The sequence below is a fragment of the Cyprinodon variegatus genome, unplaced genomic scaffold, assembly GCF_000732505.1.
Source record: "Cyprinodon variegatus isolate N-32 unplaced genomic scaffold, C_variegatus-1.0 Scaffold4, whole genome shotgun sequence".
In the NCBI taxonomy this organism is placed as follows: domain Eukaryota; kingdom Metazoa; phylum Chordata; class Actinopteri; order Cyprinodontiformes; family Cyprinodontidae; genus Cyprinodon; species Cyprinodon variegatus.
In genome coordinates this window covers 2,947,894-2,971,832 of record NW_015150457.1, presented here as the reverse complement: position 1 = coordinate 2,971,832, position 23,939 = coordinate 2,947,894, and the positions used below count along the sequence as shown (strand labels likewise).

Genomic DNA, 23,939 nt, shown 5'->3' with positions numbered 1-23,939 from the left:
AGAGTGTTAATTTAACACTAATTCAGAGTGGGACCAAATGCACATGGACTGGCGTTAAATTTAACTCTTAAAGTGTTATTTTAACACTGCAACATTAACTTAAACTTTTAACTTGATAATTCTAAATAAAAAGCCCCAAAACCACCTTTTGACTTATGTGTAGATTCCTTTGCCGTGCCATCTATTCTTATTTGTATAAATTTATCTTTGCTGTAAAAAGATATAAAGTGAGCAAAACTAGCATTGTGTCTTATTTCAAATTGGTGACAGCAGCCTTTACTTTTCAGTCATCTTGAGCGTTGCTTCTTAAATTTGTCTTGTTTTGCAAAATCACTTAAGAACATTTGCCTAGTATGGCAAATTCCAGCCTTTATTACTAATGTAATTAATATTGACAAAATCATAACTGTCTGCTATTCCTAGCCTGCAGCTAAAAAGAACCTGCAGTATTTTCTAAAAATATTGAACACATATTTGAATTAAATCTACAATGTACAAAAACTAAAACATACCTGCTGCAGAAAAAAAATCAATGTTCCATTAATGTCACTTGTATGTGGAGATTATTTGGATATATGACATTAAATTGCTAAAAAGAAACTACATTTGTATTTAAAAGCACAATTGTTTGCAAAGGTAACCAGAGCAGCTGAGGAAAGCCAGGAGCCACATACATCTTTGGAGTTGCAGGTTGTAGGTTTAGTGTAAGCAAACAATATCCAGTGTGAAGCAAGGTGATGGAAGCATCATTCTTTGGAGATGCCTTTATTCAGCAGGGATGCCTCTCAGGGTTGAGAAAAATATGGATGAAACTAAATACAGGGTAATACTGGGAAATAAGCAAGACTATAAAGAGAGTGGGTTAGAGGTTCGTATTTCTGTAGGGTGATTGAACTTCAGATAGTTTAGATCAAAGCATTTTTGAGTGTTGGTATGACGCTTAGATGTTCTGATTCTGATTGCATACATTTCAACCCTGTAAAAACACCCCAGCAGTAAAAACAATGAAAAGTTGTTCTATAAAATATTTTCTTTTCCATCTAGCCCTGTGTTGACCAGTTTTATAAAATCACACCCAGATTTGAGGGTAAATACGTTTTTTCCCCTTTAAATGACCTTGACACTTTTATAAGTCGCTTTGAGGATTATATGAGGTACATTTTAAGTCAAAAATCAACTTTAATATCTAGTTAATATCACTACTAGTGTGGTTAACTCTGAGCCAGTTCATGACCAGTGAGATCAGTAAGAATAAAGACAAATGTTTTAGGATGTACCTTGTTTTATTGCAATGAGGTTTAAGCAGGAAAAAGTGAACCTTTAAAGGGGAAGACGGATTTAGATAGAAAGAAACTAACCAAATATTTACATGTCAAACTTTTAAACAGTCTACAAAATGCTTAACAGATTGTAATGTTAGAGAAAAAACATGAGAACAGGTAAGCATGCAGATGTCCTGGTCAGGGTTCAGAGCACGTTTTAAATGTGAACAAGGCGTCTTATCAAGTCACTTAATTAAACATCGTTATATTCCTCTTTATGACCATTAATTCCTGAAATTAGACTTCTTCCTTCACTGTTGTGTCCACGGCTCATGAACTAACTCTTGATGTCCAGTGTTATGAGAACGCCCCAGTGGCTTTTATCTACTGTATTCTAACAAACGTTGCTGGCTACAGATCCTGGTGAAAAACAAAGAAAATGAAACTATTTCACATGGACACGATGGGGGCATAGAACAGCATCACATAGGCATTGCTGTAGAGAATTAAGTCAAGACTGATGCAACTTATTTTCCTTGAAGGGTTCCGATCCAGTCCTTTTTTGTTGTTTACCACAGAGACGTCTGGTAGTTAAACCTGATCTTTAGGAGATACTTCAAGTTTATTTGAGCCACATCATATACGATGTACCTGGAGGAGTGATGTTAAGGAAAGCAGCATGGGTAATGTAGTCCAGCACATTAGAAATGATTTATAAAGGGAAGCTACTTATGTCATAGCCTACATTCAGAGAACTGGTTAGAATAAGATTAGGCAACAAAGACAGGGATTAACCTTCTGTGTTTTATACTGGTGTTTTATAGTGCTTTTGGGGATTTTCAGCAAAATTTTCAGATTTAAATTTTCGGAGATTGCAGCTGTTATTCAAACGTAGAAAAACAATATATTCCTAATAGTTTTATAGATTTGGATAAGTGAGCTATAAGGAAAACTTTAAACCATACCGAATGGACAAGACAGACAGTTGGGTCTGAGTTGACGGATGGACAAAGGTACTTGAGTATTTAAGGTGTGGTGGTTGCATTGCAACATTTTCGATTTTTCCATCATGGTGATAATAAACACTGAATAAATTATGGACATAATAATGTTTGGTTTTTTCCTCCAAACCTATACAGACCTGATAAACAGTCAAATTCCTTCTTCTGAAATAAATACTCTGCAACAATTTACCTGCTATCCTGTTCCTGCTGTCCAGAAACAACACAAAAAAGTAACCAACAGAGAGAAAAGCTGGGCAAAAAAACCAAAACCTGTAGGGTTATTTAACAAAATCATTAAATTAATAAGGCGGGAGATGAATAAAGGATACTCGTTGTACAGTAGACTTGTGTCATCAATGTTAGTGTTGACTCCTTTACCCAGAGGTACTTGTACCCCATTCAAAGTGACGGAAGCATTCGGATCAGGAGCGGTTCTACCCAAGCCTGTAGGGATTGGAATTCATTAAGAATGAGAGTTTAAAAAAGAAGACAAAATAAACTGAATATAATCAACAAAACCTAAAGATCAAACCATTTGATTTCATTTGTAAAATGCATTAAAATGAAGGTTTATTACAGTAGAAGCACAATCTCACAGTAAAATCATATTACTTTATTAAAAAAAAAAAAACTATAATAAATCAATGGGTTTAGTAAAACCACCAGATCCAAACATTGGCACCATGCCTAAAAATGCTATTAAAATATAACTTCAGCATCATAATTTTCTAATTTGATCAGTGAGTTGAGTAACTATGGAAATGTATTGTATTGACATAGAAAAAAAAAAGTCTGTTTTAGACTAGTCCAGAAAAAAGATTTATATAATTTTTACAAAAATAGATAAAAATGTTCTGTTGTTCTGAATTAAAGTGATCACGCTGCTGATCATGATTTAATAGAGGATGTTCTGTTACTGTTTGCATTGCTGATTTCAAGGCAACTGACGCCTTTCATTTGGAGAAGCTTCAACATGTTATCCATGAAATTGTCCCGTCTCCTAGTTATGTAGATGCGATTACCATTAGTTTGTGGACTTGGTAGGGTTGTTTCCCCTTTCCTCTTCTCGTCACAGTTTAGCTTTTTTATTCAGATTTCCTTTTAAACTTATCTTGTGAATTCAATAAAAAAACAAAAAGAGTTTATTTTTTTCCCCCCTGGGTGAATGAAATATGCTTCCATATGAAACATTTATTTAATTTATATAAAACATCGTTCCCTTTGGCTATCATACTGGTCAGGCAGAGCAGGGCATTTCTAATGGTTATTCCTCAAAATAAGAAAAAAAAGATGACATTGTATCTGTGGTAGGAGAGGGTAAAAAGTAGAGGAAAAATACAGGAAAATAAAAAATAAAGATCAGCCGTAACAAGACTTAATACATGTAAGGAACCAGAGAGATTAGAGCAGAGCAACAGAGGGTGAAAAGACGAGAAGAAGGACTGGAGCAGAGATGAGGAGGTGCTTCTCTTTAAGAGTAACCAGGGTGAATAAGATCATGCAGGCGGCTCATGTTAGATGTTTTGGAGATAAAGTCTGAGGCCAGACTGAGATGGTTTGGACGTTAACAAAGGAGGAATAGTCAGGAGACCCAGAGGAGATTTACGGGTGGAAATGAAGGTAGCTGATGTGACAGAAAAAGATCTAGGGGACAGATTTAAGCCCAATTTCCACTACCCTTTTGAAACCACGCTGAGAACGGTCCGAGCACGGTAGCAGTTACCAGTTGAGTGTTAATGGAACACAGCTGAACTGGACCGTGCAGACACAACCAAACCGCCGTAATCTAGTACTAGTTCATCAGTAGGGCTCTGCACGGTTTAGATGTGGCTCGGTTCTTCAATAACAAAGAGCCTTGAGCAGACCACATCATCTCCTATTTACAGTAACCTGACTTATTTCGTGGATATTCTGCCGTGTCCAGCTTTGCTATTCACAGATCCCTTCCCCTGTTCACAACATAAACTTCCTTTCAGCCTTTTAACAATAAATGGCGTCAAAGAGCGTGGCGCGACCTGAGATGATGCCGAGACCAAGACTCTTATTAAAATGTTGGTGAAGGACGCTATCCAGGCACTTAAGTTCCTGAATGTAATGGGTGCCGCCATTTTAGTTTGCGTAATTTCCGCATTGAGAGTTGCAGTATCGTGGACCGCTGATAGGAGGCAAGGAACCCTGCTAGCGTGATGTGTAATGGGCTCTAAGAACCAAGCTAGGTACGGATCGGTTTCAGAGGGGTAGTGTAAATGTGGCATCTGATTGAGACAGATAATTCGCTGTGGGAAACCCTGAAAAGGAAAAGCTAAAAATCAGAAGATGAGTGTGATCTACATTAATCACCAAATAGCCACAAGAAAAAAGGGACTGAACTAAGCTAGGGATCATCTCTAATCAGAGCAGCTGGATGAGGAGTCTTTCCTTCCTACCACTCGGGAGTTTAACCTGCAAAGGTTTCTGCTGTCATCACAGTAATTCACATTTCACACTCTTCTTTACCAGGGGAGCTAATAAGTGTTAATCACCTGATCAATCCAGTGTAATAGTGAAGGTTCTTACCTTTAACGCTGTGTTTTCCCTTTGGTAATTTGGTGATGTGAGAGGCTTTCTTCAGCTCGTGCCTGCATTAGCAACAGTGTGTTAATTTAATCAGTTACATCAGCTGTGTCTTATAGCTGACTCTATATGTATGTTTAAAATCTTAGATTATGACTCACATGTTGCCTAGAGCGACCTCTGCCAGCAGAATGAGACCCACAGGGTCTGACTGAGAGGTGTGGCAATAGTTTGCACTCTTGGACACCATGTCAGCAAAGTACACACCTTTGCCGAACATGTAGCCGGTCTAAAGAGCGTGGGAAACAAAGTGTGATAAGAAATCAAACTAAAATAAAACAAAAGCTGTGAAGCTTTCTAACCAGCTGGAAGAAGATCGTCTCTAACTCACCACGGGGGCCTCTGGAGGAGCAATGCGGAGCCCCTGAGACAGAATACCAGCATAGTTGGTGGCGCGAGAGCCGTGCCACAGTAACTGCCGGTTGTGTAGCTCCTCGAATGGACGGTAGCGTTGGTGCTCTCCTTCTCGTGCAATTTTGAAAATCTAAAAGAGAATTCATTGTGTGGGAAAAAAGATTAACTTAAAGCGATTAGGTATTTTTATGAAGACTTATTTTAAAAAAAAAAAGAAGAAGAAGAGATTTAACAACGTACGTCTTGTACTTCCAGAGTGTAGGTGTTGTGAGTAGCAGCATGGGTGTTCTTAACGTATTGCGTGATGATTTCAGCCTCCTCTGTGGTTTTGTCAACAACCTGTACATCATCAAACCAGTTACTCTCTGTTTCACGACGGCAGAGATTCAGTTCATTAGAAGTTGTTTCAATTTATACCTCAATCTTAGTTTTAAGCTTCTCATAGTTGATGTCGATTGGATCGTGCTCATTGTCCTGAGCTCCTCCTCTCAGCAGGCTGTAGGCCACTTCGATATCCAAAAGGTTGTCCAACATCTCAACTTTAGCCTGAGCAGTAGCATATGGGAAAATCTGCATTAGCTTCCCATCTCAGAACTGATCTCTTCAGAGGGGAGGGCGATAGGAATAAATAGAGGGTTCACCTGGATGTAATCCAGGTTGTTGAGCAGAGGAGGTTTCTTCATGCCAAAGTCATGAGGAATAAGGGTGTAGAAGCGATTGGACAGATCCAGAATCTGGGCCTCCGGTACACTATCTGATACCGCCTATAAAAACAATAAGAACATTTTACTATTTAATTAAAGATACCTCTAAACAAACTGTTGCAAGACCATAAAAGTAAACCTTCGGTGAGAAATCCCAACAGGTGCAATAGATCAATATTTACTTATAAGAAGATCTTAAAAGGAAAGCTTAGACAGATGTTAAACCGTTAGCTGAAACATTCTGTCAGGTTTGTAGTCCAACTTTTATTCTACTGGCTCCATTTTGCCACTGAAATGCATGTTTTTCTTCAATGTTCTGTTCATGGTATATAAATAAACATTAATTTCTTTTCTTTAAAAAGCAAAAAAGAAAAGGATTTAAACATGGCAATAATGTTTAGAATAAAGCAGCTTATTTTAATAAAACTTTGGTCAAACCACAAAATTATCAGAATTTCTTTCAATATATATATATATTTTTTTTTTTTAATCATTTTGTGTGTGATAAAGAGGCTATATTGATGGCTGCAGCTTCCTGTCTGTGTGATCTTCTCTCAGACCGACAGCATGTAGGGGATGAACTGAGCTTTGAGCCTTCTCTTTAAGACATAACACAATTTAAGTAAAGCAGCTAATTCACCTTACTTTTAGCTAAGTTAGACATGATGAACTGGAAACAAATGCTATGACCTGAATTATCAACAACACATGATAAACAGGGGGTAGGACAATTACTTAATGAAAAATCCTCAGTAAATGTAAAAAAAATAAATAAATAAATAAATTTACCAGAGACTTGAAAGATCGGGCTTTATTACAAGATTTTAGCAGGTAGAACTGCTGCCTTGCAGCAAGGAGGTTCTGGGTTCGATTCCTGACCTGGGGTGTTTCAGCATGGAGTTAGCATATTCTCCCAGAGCATGCGTGGGTTCTCTCCGGGTACTCCGGCTTCCTCCCACAGTCCAAAAACATGACTGTTAGGTTAATTGGCTTCTCTAAATTCTCCTTAGGTGTGAGTGTGTGTGAATGGTTGTATGTCTTTGTGTGTCTCTGTGTTGCCCTATGATGGACTGGCATCCAGGGTGTACCCTTCCTCTGGCACATAGACAGCTGGAGATAGGCACCAGCATCCTTCACGACCCCGGCAGGGATAATCGTGATGGAGAATGTTTGGATGTAGGAATAGTTTTTGTTGATTTGCTGTCATATAAGGTATATTCTATTATTTTTGGACAAAAAATATTAATATAATAACTTTTTGTTTGCCATTTGTCAGCTGGAACTGTTAGCATCGACCATGATTTGACACAATCCAATGTGTTGGAAAAAAAAAAAAAGTGTTGGAAAAGGTCAAAATAAGCTGATTTTATCTGAAATCAAAGTACAGCTTTTGAATTTAGGCAAACAATCAGATCTAGTGTGTTTTTAGTCCTATGTTAACAGATTTAAATATACTTATTCCAAAAATAATAAAATAGCTAAAAATAAACAAACAAAAAACAACTGATTGAAATTCTCAGGGTTCCAGAACTAAGTGAAATCTTTAAAAAAATTAATAAAGATTTAAATATAATAGAAGAATCTACATTATTCTTGTTGTGACGCACTCTACTACTATTTCTAATTCCAAAGAGAAAAAATTAGACTAGATGAAGCATAGATAGGAACAGTTTATGACCAACCTGCTGTACTTCAGTCAGAAGAGCGTAGGCACTCTGGATTTGTCTCTTACTCAGCTTGCCAAGAGGCATTTTCTGGAGGTCGATCTGAAAATAGAGCAATAAAAAAAGTTAATAGATAACAGAATCAAGGAAACCGTCTATCTGATAGCCATTTTTTTAATCCAATAGCTCAGCTCCTTTCTGTTGGCTCTACTCGCCTCTTAGGCTTTTCCATTAGTAATGTTTGCAGGGAACCAGAACTATTTTGCTTGGATCCAGTTCCAACCATGATGAAGGCATTACACCACAAATATCAAAATATTAAATAAATAAATACTGGGCTTGTTCTGTATGTGAACGCTGTGGCATGCTGGGATTAGCTCAAGCTTGTATCCTTCTATTTGGCACCGCTACATGGATTAATCCCAGCTTTCTTTTAATTTGAGAATGACTAGAAGCCATTAACAGGGCAGAAAGTCCTCCATTGTTGCTTTGTGTCACATTGCCTTGCTATGACGAGTCTGCCCACACAACCGTGGTAGTCTATCATAACGGAGAGCAGAGCTGACAAAAACCAAAACGAGGTGAATAAAATTGCCACCAAAAGAAAGGGGCCATAATTTACAGTAAACGGGCAAAAAGAAAAAATGAATCACAACATGGATGAGTTTACAAAATGGCCTCAGTGACAGGTTTTACTTCTGTTGTAACAAGATGAAATGGAAAAAAAATCCACACAACAAATGAAAAATGTCTGACATTGGAAAAGAAGCCGTACCTCAAACTCAACCATGGCCTTCTTCATGCTCTCCACATCAAAGATCATCTTGATCAGATCCTGAACGGGTCTGTCTAGCTTCGACTTTGTGCCAGCAGAGGCCGTCAGCCGTTTCACCGCCTCCTCATCCTGCAGAGAAAATGTAAATCTAACTCTAAAACTGTACAGTGAGATTTGTTTCTGAAAGGGACCTGCGTTGGTACCTGGCCATAGTCGATTTCCAGAGGGTAGAACTTGTTGGGATATTTAGTGAAGTTTGTAGTTCCCCATTCGTTTCCAGTCTTTTCTTTATAAACAGTGAGGAAATTATCCATGGCAGAGTTCTTGTCGTGGAATTTCTCCAACTTGTTTCCTCCGATGGTGGTGCCCACTCTACCCCAAGACCTGAAAACCCAGTACCTACAAAACAGATGGGCACATGGGTTACAGCTGAAGCAGAGGGAAATGTCAGCCTAAAAACACCATTGATACCAAGCCATGATTACTACACTTAAAGAGATTCTACCTCTTGTGTACATCATCCTCCAGCAGCTGCAGCTTATAATAGGAGTTTGTTCCTCTTGCGATGTCAACAAGACCCAAAGTAGCACTGTATATCTTCCCGCTCTGCTCCAAGACATGGGCACTGTTTTCAAGGCCTGTTAAAGTCCATTAAAATAACAAGGAAATTAAAAAAAGGAGAATAGACAAAAAACAACAATAATAATAATAGTGAGAGGAATTTTCTCCTACCGGAGTCTGGATCCACGGCAGCTCCACCTTTGACTGTGAGCTTCATCTTCTTGGCTTTGCTCCCACCTGTAATTATTTGGAGTCAACTATGGTCTCAATCTTAAACTTTTGAAATCAACTATTGTTTCCATTGGGTATGGAAGGTGACAAGTGCCACAGCAGAATAAATAAATAAATAAATAAATAATGAAACAATTATTTAAATGTTTCATTAATTTAGACCTAAAGGCAATATTTTAGTTTTAAATAAATTTCTAAAACGTGATTTATTTACAGAACACTAGATGAGCAACTGAGAAGGTGATCCGGCGTTTGTCAGGGGGCGGGGCTAACTTTGATTTAGCTTGTGGGTCGTCAACCTGCGGCTCTTTAGCGTCCCTCTTGCAAAAATTTATGAAAATCGATTTTTTTGTTCGTTTTAAAATGGTGTGCAGAAGATCAAACAAACATTAATTATGTTTTCCAATGCTGTAAACATTTGTATAATAAATAAATGTATACAATAAATTGCGTCATAGCCATAGAGATCAGTGGTCATAACTTGCAACCAGCGTGGCGCGGTGCCAGGCAAACAAAGCTGCAGGTGTGTCTCGGACCAAAGAGGAAAAAAGAAAGGTTGCTGATGAGAAAAGAGGATTAAAAAAATGGAGCAAATCATTTGCTTTCATTATCAATGCGGAAGGATTGCCTGAATTTTTTTGCTTTGTAATGAGAGGTTGTCAAAAAATAAAAATTTGGAAAGGATTTACCAGGGAAGGCTGCTAAATATGCAGCCGACCACCAAGTTGGGAGTGAGAGAAAAAGTGCGATTGCAGAACTTCTGGATAAATTAGAGGAGCGCAAAGAATGATTTAAGAAGTGGATTGTATCTTCAAACTCCACTATTGCTGCTAGTTTTGTTGCAAGGATGGAAACCCATCCACAGATCAAACATGTAGCGCTCTGATGCAGGGATGGGAACTTTCTTCTATTTTTTCCCCAGATCCTAAAAATATAAACCAAGGAACGCTGGTGACGGAGGATGTGAGGTTTTCAGGGTTAGAGAGCTCTGCTCTGATGGATGTCAGTTCCTGCTTGGTTCCTCATGACTCAATCAACTCATCCCAACAGAAACACGTCCACCATACAAAGATTCCTTTATCATGTTTCTATAATTTTATTAATGCAACAAAATCTAAACTGCGCAGTGAAAGGTGGTGAAGCAGCGAGTGATGGGAGCGTTCGGTGCTCGTCCCTCACCTCATGCTGCTATGTGACATTTGCTCAAGGATAAAGATTTAATCATGAATGCTTATTATATATTAAAGCCCACATAGTCCTTTTCTATAGTGGGATAATACACTTAGAGCCCGTGTTGCCATATTAGGCATATATAATACTTTTACATTTTTGCAGCTCGAGACAGATTTTTTTTTTTGCTCCAATATGGCTTTTTTAAGCAGTTTGGGTTGCCGACCCCTGATTTAGCTGAACTCTCTGGCATCTCCCACCATGCCAGACTATGGCAAGCTCTCTTGTAAGTGGACATATTTTAGACCAAACTACAGTTACACAGTCAGGAGTGGCTCAACCAGTGTCCTGCAAATGAATTGGAACACCTTTTGAATTTATTTCCTACTTTTTTAGTGATAATATTGACTTTCTTTAAAGGAAAACCACAATGAAGTTGCCTTGCCTTGCTCAGTTAGAAGCAGCCAATTAGACATCAGGGTTTATTTGAAAGTGGCTCTAGTCCCGCCTTTTTGACTTTGATGGATATGTGACAGTTTAAAATAAATCATGGTGTGCTTCAGCAAAGGAACATTATAAAATAATGAAATAAATATATGTACATAATTAAATATAAAGCTATCAAATAAATTGTGTATTTATTTCCAGGTTTAATAAATTAATGATAAATTTAGATAATTACTTCATAAGGTATTTATTAATGTGTTGTGTCACTCGTCACCCTCCATACTTTAGCACCTGGAAATGTATTCCCCCTCCCACTCAAAAAGAGAGGCTTTAATTACAATACTGGAATTTAATCAGTAAGAAACAGACAAAATGATCAATAAACTCTATATTGTGAAATAACTGATATACATATAATAAATAATATTCTGTCAATGACAACTTCACTTTCTAAAAGCTGCAGCAGGAGCAGCTGTCCTTTAGCACTCTCACAGCTGATGAAAAGAGCAAAACGCTTTATTTACCTTCCTCCTCCTTTACCCTGCCGGTACTCTTAGCAGCCAGGGCTCCAGATTTGGAGGCCACAGCTGGAGCCTGAGGTTCAACTTTAATTTCCGCTCCCCATGGTGAGATGGCGTGTAGAGACACCAGCTCCTGAAGAGCTTTGCCTGATGACTTGATGTCTGTGAGGAAGTCTTCAGAGACCACGCGCACGCCTGCATCTCTGACTTCCTCCATCTTCTTACCCATCTTCTCAACTTCATCTGAAAAGAGGATTAAAAGTAAATATAAATATAAAAAAAAATCAACATATTTAAGACTAAAAATAAGATACAGCCCAAGGTAACTTATTACTCACTCTTAGAGCTGAGGCAGAGAGAGGCCTTACTGGCGGTGCCTGTTATTTTGCCTCCCATCTCTTCCACTGCAGCTTTTAGATCTTCTTTGTTTTTGGATAATTTGCCAATAGCCAGCAGCTTCATACCAGTTAGAGGTTTGTCTACAAAATAGAACATCAGTTTCAAAAAATAATTCATTTGAGAAGAGTAAATCCATATGAACCTAACAGAAGTCAAAGGTAAGGAAAAAACGGTGTTGACTACACACCGCCAGCGTTGGGCTAAATGAGGGATGTTTTCCTGCTGGAACATTTGCTCCACTCTCAAAACTTTTGCACCCGACTTTCCTTGCAGCATTGCTTCACATTTAGCGTCAACCCTTCCTCCCATAAAGTCTGAGCAGCCTCCCTGTCATCACTGAAAAAACATCCCCACACCATGATGCTCCCACCTCCATGCTTTATGATAAGAACGGGTCATTTTTCCCCCAAAAAGAAAAAAACCCAAAGCATTTTGCATATCACAAAAAATGTATAAAAAAGAAAACTGTTCAAATTACCTCCAGCAGAAGCATTTCAAGAGTCCTTAAGACTGCTGTGGCAAACTTTAAATGTGAATTCTTACGTTTTTATTCAGTGTGGGATGTTAAAAGCTAATTTTAAGTGAGTTTAATCAAAGTTAATCAGATTACAGGGGGTTCCTCTCTCTACCATATTTTCCTGTTTTTTTTTCTTTTAATAAATTGAACATCTATGTCACTTTTCTTTCACTTCCCAGTTATGTAAAACTAATCGGAAATAGTGATTAAAAACAAAAACATGTAAAGGGCATTAGACATGTCAGTGTGTATTCTCTGACCTGATGGCGCTGCCTCTAGCGGGCGCTCAGTGGGAGCACTAGAAGCACTCGCCTGGGATTCCGCCTTCACTGGTTGCAGGGTTGGAGTGGGAGCCTCCTGGGAGTAAACCCTGTCCTGTCGCTTGAACTTAAACTTCTTTAGAAAAGGGACTTCATGGAATTCCTGAAATGACGTGAAAAAAACGAATAAAAGGAAAAAAAAAAGATTAGTCCGGATAGTAGATAAAGTGAATCAAATATTTTTCCAGACTCTTGATTTATTGACAAGAATAATGACACCAACATTTTAACCACATTTTGCTGAGGTAAGCAGGTTCTCCATCATCCACCTTCTTCTTCTACTTCACACTGATAGTAAATACCAATAAATACACACTGAAAGTAGTAATATCATCACTATGGAAACCTTTGATAATAGTGATTCACCTTAGGGATGAGCCAGTCTTTTCGTGCCGGAGTCTTGGTTTTGTACACACACTTGGTCCAGGCTGAAATGTCTCCACGACAGTAATAAGAGTCTCCTTTAAACACCAGCTGGCCCTGGCACTCCTTACAGGGTTCGAGAGCTCCAAAGGCCATGCCGTCAGCCAGGCTGTCCAGCACCTGAGCATAGATGAAGACCCAGACCCTCAGACATTTAGAGAAATCAGTTTTAAACACATATGCGTTAAATTTACAAGTTACAGCTCAATCTAAAATTCTCATTAACATTGGTGTACCTCTTTGTCTGATTTTAAATTGCTTCTAAAAACTCATCTTTTTGTTCTGGCTTTCAAAACTATGTGAGATGTTGATTTTGGCATGTGATCAATTATTTTTACTTTATTATAGGTTTTAGAGTTCTGATTTCAATTTTGTTATGTCTTTTATGTCTTGTAATGTTTTATGTTGTTGCACTGTACATTACTTTTAAAGGAATTTAAAGAAATGTGCTTTATAAATAAAGTTTGTTTGAATTGAAATATATAGGATGTGAAAGAAGCCTTAAAATAGTAAACTCGCTCCCTTTTTCTCTCCTTTTTTATGTTCTGAGGTTTAGGAGTTGATATTGCAATAAAACATTTTAATGGACATTTTAAGAGAGAAAAGGAGATCCACAGCATAATATATCCTCTACCGTGTGTAACAGGTGGTGTTATCATAGTTTTATCCTTTAATTCACACCAGGTCTATCAGGATTATTTTTTGCTGTTGTTGCTGAAAACTCGATCTTATTTTCATCTGATCCAAGGACAAGATTCAAGCTCAATTCAGGTACAGTAAAGAAAACTGCATGTTCATGTTTATGATGGTTTTTATTTTCTTGAATCCAACTGCTTTTAATGTTATTTCTTGTTTCTGCATCTTTTTTAATTATTTTTTTTAAATTATTTTTTCTTCTACTTGCTCTGATTCTGTTTTATTTTCTTATATTTTCCACTGTCAGTTCAAGGCATGTTATAGAGTCTCTATACTCCAGTTAACGATTAATCGATTCCTAAATTAGTCAACAATTATTTCAATAATCAATTAATCGGGATTAATCTGATTGTTTCCGACCGATTGAAGACCAAAAGAATCTGGGATATTTTCCTTGTTTTGGTTTCAGAATTAGTGCGTCTATGTTCCAAAATCTAAATTAAGTCACAATCTTTGAAATCAAATATAAAGCTTTTTTTCGATTCCGTTTAGACTGGATTAAGGAACTTCAATGCAAGATTAGCTCATTTTAGGATTCCTGCATGTCTACTAAGGGTGCCAGTGAAGCAGACTGGATAGTTATGCAGTACAATGGATTTCTAACCATTGCGTGAATAATAATTAAAACTAATTATTCAATTCAAAAGTATGTTTATGGTTTCAGTTAAAGGCAGCAACTTTATGTTATGTTCTTACGTTGGACTCTCCGGAGGGAACATCCTGGCCGTTTGCAATCAGCAGCTCCTTCATGTCGTTGACTGAGCAATGCTTCTTCAGCTTGTCCTTGATACCCCAAATCAGCTGGCTCTGATTCTAATTACACATGCAGATGATGTGAACATTAACCAAATGTGTTTATTAAGGCCAATGATCTGTAAACAAAGTGTAAAACCTTCAGCTGCTCCTCCAGCTTCTTCCTCTCCTCCTCCTCCTCTTTCTTCTGTTTCTTCGACGCCCCGTCCACCTCATCGGATTTACGCTTTCTGGGGAAACAAACCCAACTTCAGAAAGTTTTCAAAGCTCAGAAAGGACGCAGGATAAGGTCAGACATCATCATCCATTACTTCCTAAATGAGGCACAATGGGACAGAGCAAAACAACAGAGGTGAGAAGCAAACAAGGCTGAATCCGACACCTTTATCCTTCATCAACACTCGTTCATTAGGGCCTCATCAGTTAATGGACAAGGATCCAAACACAAGCTGGTGCATGTCAGTGCTGATCCCTGATGATGTCCAGACAGGAATAATGGCCATCCCACTGAGACCATTAGACCAGAGGTAATGATCCCCCTTGATTTATTTCCAGTTCGAGGGAAAAACAAGACAAAACCTCCCTGATCAAACACAGCAGATGACATCAGGGGTAAAAAGGAAAGTTGTTTAAATTAGGATCCTGCAGATGTGTTTTAATTGAAGAAGGCTGTCTAGAGGACACCAGGGACGATCATAAAAGAATGGGTAAGCAACCGCTCAGCTGGAAAGCATTAAATGATCATTAAACTTCATCACGCTTTGCTTCAATGAAAAGAAATGGAAAAGAAACCTCAGAATGCAGCTATCTTAAAGCATTATAGACGTGCTGTTTTAAAGTTCTTTCCTCATCTTGTTTATTTTTCCACTTCCAAGTCCTGCAAACCTCTTAGATCTGTTTGCACCTCCAGCTAAAAAAATCCCCCTTCATCTACAATCGGAGCAGCGTTCAGGAAGATCTGAGGACTGCTGTAAGTTTGGATTTCTCTATACTAATACCTCTAAGCTTCAGTCTTATTTTTTTATCAGTTTTCTTTTATGTGCATATTTGGTTTTGGTTTGGTTCCATTACACATACGGTTATTTTTATTTTCCTCATAACTTTTATTGTTTTTCATTCAACTTCTAACACCATTTTACAGAAACATAAATATTTCATTCATTATTTTAAAAGATTTTATTACATATTTATTTTAATACATTTTTGGATGTTTCTTCATTAAATGTCCTCACTTTTAAGTTTTTAGTATTTTCTTATTTTATTTCCTGATATACAAACATACATGCATTAACATAACAGGTGAGAAGGAAAAACATTCTGTTTTTTTTTTTTTAAAGAGGCCGTAACTTTAAATCCAACCAAAATATTCTACAAGATTATTCAAACCTTTACAGGAAACCTCATCCCTTATGGAACAGATTTTTGCTTAACTTGACAATGTGCATCAAAGTGGAGACTGTTAATGATAATAATTGGATGAAAAAGAAAACAAAAGGTGTTAAATAGTAATTAGTGCTTTTCTTCTGAAGGTTTTTAGATTTCATCTTTGGCCGTCTAATAATAGATTTGTTTTATGTGCTTTTTAATCATTCCTTTTTTCCATTTCTGCTAACATCATGCTTGTTCTTTGTTTTTATATTCACCACAAACTTTTCTCTCAGTTCTTGTGGATGTTTTGTCATCAACCAAAACAAAGCAGTCCCTTAAAATGAAAAAAAATGGCATTTTTAACACATAAGAACTGTATAAGGTGTGGCATTTGTTTGTTGTAATTTACTTTTATATTCGTAAGAATTTAAAGAACCAATTAACTTGAAGAACTATTAATGATTTATTCTATTAATGTAGAGCATCTATATAGTTCTCAGAGGTTTTATCTCCTCATGAAGACTTAGGAGCTGAGCAGAAAGCAGACTTGGAGAGCTTTTCCATCTAAATATCAAAGATTACTGCACAACTGCAACCAGTTAAGGAGATTGATGAGGAGCAAAAAGGCTAAAGGTAAGCATAGCTAAGGTGTGAGACACGATTGACAGGAAAACTAGGATTTGCAGCTTTCCAATGTGGCTTTAATTAAATTACAGGAGGATAAACTGTTGAAGAAAAGCTAGAGGACTCACTTTTACATGAAAGGAAGTTTTATTTTTAAATCCCATGCTGTGGTGGAAAATTACGCCCTGATAAGCACTACTGTGGGGATGCTTTCCTTCAGCAGGTAGAGAAGCAGGTCAGAGCTGATGAAGGTAAATAAACGGGGTCAACCTGGAGGAAAACCCATTAGAAGCTGCAAAAGAATCAACTTCAGGCAAGAAAAAGAACCACAACATGGAGCTAAAGCTTCAGCTGAGGATTTATATGCTGGAATGATCTAGAGAAGGAGGTTTGGAAACATTTAAAAACTGGTGTTCATTGATCAGGGGTTGACGTTAAGGATTTTTACCACTTAGTGACTTTCACATTTCATTTGCCAAGAAACAATTTTTACTTGCCCAGTATAATGTTTGATAAATATAGTTCCTAATATTCATTTTTGTATATATATCAATGAAACATGTTTGTTTTTAAAAAATGTTTTTTTGTAATTCAGTAAGTTTTAAGTTTTTTTTGTGTGTATATGCATGCGTCAGATAATGAACTCAAGCCTACATTACCGTGTCAACATGCTTTTCAATCCTTCCTGCTCATTCTTTTCAAACTAAACTTTGCTTTAAACTGTTGTGTGCTTGGAAAAGTATAAATTGCAATGTTAAAAATCTAAAAAAAACTTGACAGGTTAAAAACTAACACTACTACTACTCAGCAATTTAACATGTTTAGCTCTTAATTATTATTTTCCTAATCCCTGACTGATCATGTTTAATCTAGCGTGTATTATAGTATAGATTAAATTCATCATCCAGCTGCTGCTCAGCAGAATTCTCTCCCCAAGGAGAGAAAAATCATGCCATCTAGCGGAAAATCACGCGGCTTTTTCACATCACGCGAGAATGTGTACAAGACAACAAAAATGGCGCCGGCAACGCTTTTGGGTTGTTTTCAGCGAATGTCTGTGATTTTAAAGTAATTTTCAGTAAAAAAATTTTTTTTGCGATCATTGCACTTGCCCGGCGGACAAATGCAATGAAATTTGTACTCTCCCGACAATAAAAACTACTTGCCCCGGGCGATTGGTCAATGGTTAACATCGAGCCCTGTTGATGCAGATGGTGAATCTAGAAAGAACGGACTCAGAAAAAATACAAACAGATGCCACACTTTGTAGATGTGTTAAAATGTGAAGCCCTCTTCTTCATTGCATGTGTCCATGAACAAACTTTGGTTAGACAAAGAAAAATATGACTCAGCTATCTCACTGATTTCTCTTTTATCTGTTTTTAGGAGAATAATGGGGAACCCTCTGACTTCATGGTACCACCATGATGTCCAACACAGCCCCCCCTCAGCTCGTCTAGATCCCCTGAATTTCTCATCTGTTTCCATGTCACCGCCTCCATCTGCTGATGTGGTGACTCCCCCAAATGTGCCGTACATGACGGCTGAGCTCATCATCGCCTTTTTATCGACTCTGGGTAATTTGCTGGTCTGTGCTGCCGTGGGTCTCAACAGCAAATTACGCACAGTCACCAACTACTTCCTGGTGTCGCTGGCGGTTGCGGATATCTGCGTGGGTATGATCGCCATTCCTTGCGCCGTCCTGACAGGCGCTGGCTTACCTCGTTACAACCTCTACCTTTGCCTCCTCATGCTCAGCGTTCTGATCATGTTCACTCAGAGCTCCATCTTCAGCCTCCTGGCCGTAGCTGTAGAGCGCTACGTCGCCATCTTCATGCCTTTCCGTTACCGCGTCCTGATGACGCCTCGGAACGCAGTCCTAGTCATCCTCGCCACATGGTTCCTGGCCTTCCTCATCGGGCTGGTGCCGCTCATGGGCTGGCACAAGACGCCGCCCGACTCGGGCTACTGCTTCTTTGTCCTGGTGGTGGACATGACCTACATGGTCTACTTTAACTTCTTCGCCTGTGTGCTGGCGCCTCTGATTATCATGTTTCTCATCTACGCTCAGATCTTCGTCACGGTCAAGCAGCAAGTGCGACGAATAGGCCCGGATCAGCGGAGCAGAGCAGACGGCCAGAGCCGAGCGGCAGCCAGCATGCGGAGGGAGATGAAGATGGCCACCTCTCTCTTCCTGGTCCTTTTCCTCTTCACGGTCTGCTGGATCCCTCTTCACATCATTAACTGCTTCCTGCTGCTCTGCCCTAGCTGCCCCGTGCCGTTAGAGCTGCTGCTGGCCGCCATCATCCTATCGCACGCCAACTCTGCCGTCAATCCGTTCCTTTATGCATACACCATGACAGCTTTCAGGGACACTTTTAAGGCCATTTTCTTGTGCTGCACGACGTTCAGAAGCAGAGACGCGCCAAACTTGTCCGACAGAGGAGAGGAAACAAATTCAAGGCCTAAAAAGTGATCCTGTAGATATTTCTTTGCATTTTCCAATCAAAACATACTAAATTAACCCTTAAGAGGGCACTAAGTGAAATACTCTGAAAATCTAAATTTCAAGCCAGTAGTGTTATTGGAATCCAGGACAAGATCCCATTACCTTTGTAACATTATAAAACTATGGATATTTTGATAATAAAAATGTATGTCAATGTGATCAAAAGAACAGGGTTCCTACAGCATAAGGCAAGTTAAATTCAAGACTTTTTAATGCCACTTGAAATAAACATTTATGACCAAATTCACAAGAAACACTAGAAAAACCTGCTTGCGACAACTTAACCCAAAGGTTTATTTCAACATAAACCACTGCACTAATGTTTCAACTTTTGAAAAGCTTCCCATACAGGAAGAAAGCTAAAAACACACAAATGACAGATATATTTTAAAAATTATTTAACTGAATTCACAAACTTTGTTTTAGCAGGGAACAAAACAAATCAGTTTTAAAGCCACAACATAACCAGTGCTAAGTCTTTTTTGCAGCTATTTTTCTTTGTATCGTTTTCTTAGTATGTTTGATTTGGTGATAAGTGGAGGCGTTGCAGAGACAAGGGTGGAACTAAACTGAGAAATACCGGCTGTTTCTCGGTAACTCGATTTTGACGCTTTGTGTTTCGCGCTTCGCATGTGCGACTCCACTGCCTTAATCCCCATCGTTCCGAGCTTGAATGACTTCTTGCACAAAATCCACTGAGCCTCATGTATGTTCCCTGGTTTTAGCCATGGAGAAAACTCTTGGCTGGATAGACAATTTTCGTTCCCTTAACACTTGCTCATATTTTCCAGACAAAAAGTTAATGGTGCATCTCCCAAATGTCCCGGCCGCAACAACGCTTTTTTGGTTCCGCTATCGGGACGGAACCAATAATGGCGAGCCTTTATTTTATTTTTTTTATAAAAAAATGTTTTCAATTTTAATGTTTTATTTATATAACAAAAACAAATCGTAATAAAAATAATCCTATTTATGACGTTTTAAAAAATAAGACCTACGAAAGACTGATTTAAGACATTTTAATACCACTTAATGGCCTTAGTTTTATTTTGAAGAATTCAATGCCTTTTAGGACTTTTTAAGGACCCGCGGGAACCCTGAAGAAATGCCAACTTGCCTGAATACATTAAGAAAAATAACAAAAGTGCTTCTATAAGAAATTCCGAAAACCACTCTAAGAATTAAAGAAACATGTTTATTTTCAATTAGCTCTTTACCTTTTTTCTCGACTCGTTAACTTTTTTTTAAAACTTAATTTACAGTAGGTAATCTATCATTCAAGGGCTCATCTAATTGGTCAAATGCCAGAATAATATGTACAGCCATGTAGCAGCATCTTTGCTGAATGGCTGGATATAGATCTTGTGTTTCTAGACCTCACTGTAGGACGGGGGGACTACATCTGTTAGGAGTATGCAAGTGATCAAAAACAGTAACCTGCCCTATAAAGGGAAAAAAAAAAAGATTTTGCCTTGAATTTATAACCATTGTTCATATATGAATAGAAATCTTACATATCTAAACAGAGGACATATTGATAATCCGGATGGACGTGATGATGGATGGATTAATAACACTTCAGAAATTCAGACATTTACAATATGGACATTAGGGCTGCAAATAACGATTATTTTGATACTTGATTAATCTGTTGATTATTTTCCCAGTTAAGCAATTACTAATCAGATAGTTAAAGGTTCCTTAAAGAAGACTTTTTTAAAAGAATTAAACCAGGTGATACTAAAACTTTTCTACTTGTTGACTTCTGGATTTAAAGTATTGACAGATAATTAAGTTTTGTTTATCTTACATTTTTTTATTACAATTTTGGAATAATTGTTACTCTTGGTGGGATGCTCTGTGATCTTAAGGCATGTTTTAGAGTTTCTAAACTCCAGTTAAGTATTAATCAATCACTAAATTAGTTGAGGATTGTTTCAATAATTGATTAATCACGAGAGGAAAACAGGAATAAAATCCGGGAGATCCTTTAAATCCAGACTATCGGTCTCCGCCAAGTGACGTCAATTGTTTACCTCGGGCGGGTTACACTACGCCTTTTCCACCTAAAATGGCGTCTTATCAACAAATGTCACGTGACTGGCGGAGACCGATAAGGGAATCCTGTTCGTTATTGTTTTTCTCACCCTTCAGATTTGACAGCAGGCAGCCGCTTCTTCAGCTCCTCCTTATCTTCTGCCCGTAGCCCGTTGAAGCCCTTCAGCTGGGCGGCGCTGTATTCAGGCTTAAAGAGCAGCTCCTCCCTGCGGCTCACGAAGCACGCCGTGTGGTACCAGCGGTCGATCAGGCCCAGCTGAGGCTTCTCTGGGTCCACAGTCTTCTTGGACACCCGGATCTGGTCCTAAACCAGAAAATGTGGTGAATTCACTACAAAGCGGCTGAAGGTCGTTAATCGCTTCATGGGAGCAGCACTGGTGCAAACCTTTTCTATTTTCTGCTCGCAGCCTTTGCACGTGCTGCGGTTGGATTTGGCATATTCCACCGCAAAATCATTCAGCGTCTTCTCTCCTGCGGCGGCACTCTTCTGACCACCTTTTGCTGCAGAAATTATGGGTGTCATAAAAAGCATTTAACTCAGTCCAGCAGAAACCATAAATGTGAAAAACTAATTATCAGGACAAAAGAGTCAGCAGATGATATTTGCTTGTTCTTCTTTAGTTTATTCTATGCCGTCTTCATTAAATAAATGAACCAGACAGCCTCTGCTTATAATGATTAAAACTCCAGCATCTCCACAAACCGAGCACTGACCTATCCCGACTGCTCCGCCGCTCTCGATGGCCTTCTTCACCTTTTCCTGGTCCTCCCAGCGCAGGTCGGAAAAGCCGGCGATGTCAGCCGGTGACTTTGCCGCCGCTCGCAGCCAGAAGCAGGAGAAGTGGTGCCAGTGGGGGACCTTCCCGTCAAACATGGGCGACTGGAGGACAAACATCAAACGGCGTCAGCAGCATGTTTACACGTAAGCGACCGCAAACATCAGAGATGGTGGAAAATAATTATGTGAACTTTGCAGCGAGGAGACATAATTACACAGGAACGTATAAGGTCTAACAACAAGGAGTCAAAGGGATTGATTTTCTTATTATTGGAAGATTTATTTTATACGTTTTAAAGGACCTTATAAAAAAACATCCCATCTAGCTCTATAAATTCCAGAAATAAATCATTAAGAGTTTTCCAAACTGTTAAACATGAAGGATTCCTGGTGTTATTTTTCCAAAACAGATTAAATCCAATCAAATTTAGCTTTTATCTATAAAATCCTTAAAACCAGAACTCTAAATAATAATTTATATATTTTGCATTTTAAATTGAAAGAATTGCTTGATTTAAGTTTAATAGATGATGTTACAAATTAAGAAAATTTTATGAAAATAAACGCATCGAGACCAAAAGATCCAGAGATGGACTGGGTTCAAATCAGCGTGATCCAAACTGGCAGGTTTAAAGTTATAAATGGTTAAACGTGGAACATTGATAACTTTAAAGTTATCACTAAACTTTAAGTCATAATAATTTTCGATATATTGAATACTGTAAATATTTTAAATAATCTTTTCATATAAATCAGTTGTTTCTCAAATTTAAAATAGTAAAAAGGATTTCCATTGCCATTTCTTTGCTTGCATATTTTCTAAAAACAAAACTTATATACTAGTTATTTTACTCACAGATAAACTTAAATCCTTCACACTGAAGATTTGGGCAGAAAACTGATATTTACTGCTAATTTCTACCTCACAATTATTTCCTTATCCTTTCCTTTCCTTATCCTCCAAAAAAAAACCAAACACCTCACTTACATTTCTTCTCTGCGTCAGTTTAACCCTGCGCTGCAGCACTATAAGCTGTTGTTAATAAAGGCCTAATTTCACTCACTGACTGTTTTAGCTACTGGTATGCTAATATACGTCTAATATCAACGTCAGTGAAATATCTTGGATCTATAATGATAGTGCTTTATAATTGACAATGTTCAGTCAGGTTTATTCATTATGTTAGGAGCCAATCAGGTGTTTGCAGAGCAAATATTTAGACAGAACCAAACTCTTTTTTGTTAAAAAAAAAGAGGCAGGGGGTTTCACTTTACCAAAATAATATAATAATAATGAGACATGTGATGGGGGAAAAAAATCTAAATATTACCCAATTATACTTTTGTACACTGCAATTTTTACAAGCATCCAAATGTTATTAGTTATATATTAATTATTAGTCATTTTCACTAAAGTTGATATAAATAAATCAGCCTGATAAAATAAAAAATAAAAGATAGAATTACATGAACAATTCAATTCAGTTTATTTTTTCACAACGAGTCATCTCAAGGCACTTTACAGTTCACCAGATCATGCAGTCAAATTGATTCAAAGTTTTCTATCTAAGGAAAACCAGTTGATTGCCTCGACTCATTGACTCGAATGCAATCCCTCACACTAAGCATGCGTATAGCAACGGTGGAGAGGAAAAACTCCCTTTTAACAAGAAGAAACCTCCAGCAGAACCAGGCTCGGTGTGACCTAAATGTATTATTTTCCACACAGAATGTGGTTATACATCCGATTGGTCCTACAGGGTCAGTAGATGTGGAGGAGAGGAAGAAAATATTCACGAATTACTGCTAAAATAAACTAAAAAACTGGAGATAAGAGCTTAATCATTAACCTTATTCAGACTGCTGACCTCTGATTGAATCTGGACTAAATGCTGATGAAGGTTCTCAGTCATCCAGGTCATAGTCATCCTGTAAAAATTAAAAAAATATCCACTGGACTTGGTTTTCAAGATTTGAAACGTTTCGCCACCTCTCCAGGAAGCTTTCTCAATTCAAATGTCTGGATCCGCAATGAGTTTGAGTCTTTAGACAACGCCTTGTATCGCTTGGAAGCACGCAATGGTAACCGATGAATGGGTCGTTAGTTCCATCGTTAGCCTCTAATATCTGAACCTGTCTATGATTCTAGGGGTCGGTCGTTAAAGGGGGGATTGCCATTAAGGGGGGG

General features: G+C 38.1%; 1 protein-coding gene and 1 pseudogene across 1 annotated transcript; one reads left to right on the top strand and one right to left on the bottom strand.

Moving 5' to 3' along the window:
• Positions 1–1,273: 1,273 nt before the first annotated feature.
• Positions 1,274–21,887, bottom strand: parp1 (poly(ADP-ribose) polymerase 1). Its single transcript, XM_015373332.1, has 22 exons — positions 21,688–21,887; positions 21,359–21,474; positions 21,063–21,277; positions 14,554–14,644; positions 14,358–14,474; positions 12,909–13,085; positions 12,483–12,645; positions 11,645–11,785; positions 11,310–11,549; positions 9,109–9,174; positions 8,882–9,014; positions 8,580–8,775; positions 8,377–8,505; positions 7,620–7,703; positions 5,875–5,997; positions 5,651–5,779; positions 5,474–5,572; positions 5,211–5,363; positions 4,981–5,108; positions 4,823–4,884; positions 2,596–2,710; positions 1,274–1,913 (listed from the first exon to the last, which is right to left on the bottom strand). Exons 1-22 carry the CDS (start codon positions 21,866–21,868, stop codon positions 1,832–1,834), a joined length of 2,940 nt encoding a protein of 979 aa, XP_015228818.1. The 5' UTR covers positions 21,869–21,887; the 3' UTR covers positions 1,274–1,831.
• On the top strand, positions 14,653–18,933 carry LOC107083838 (annotated as a pseudogene).
• Positions 21,888–23,939: the final 2,052 nt, after the last annotated feature.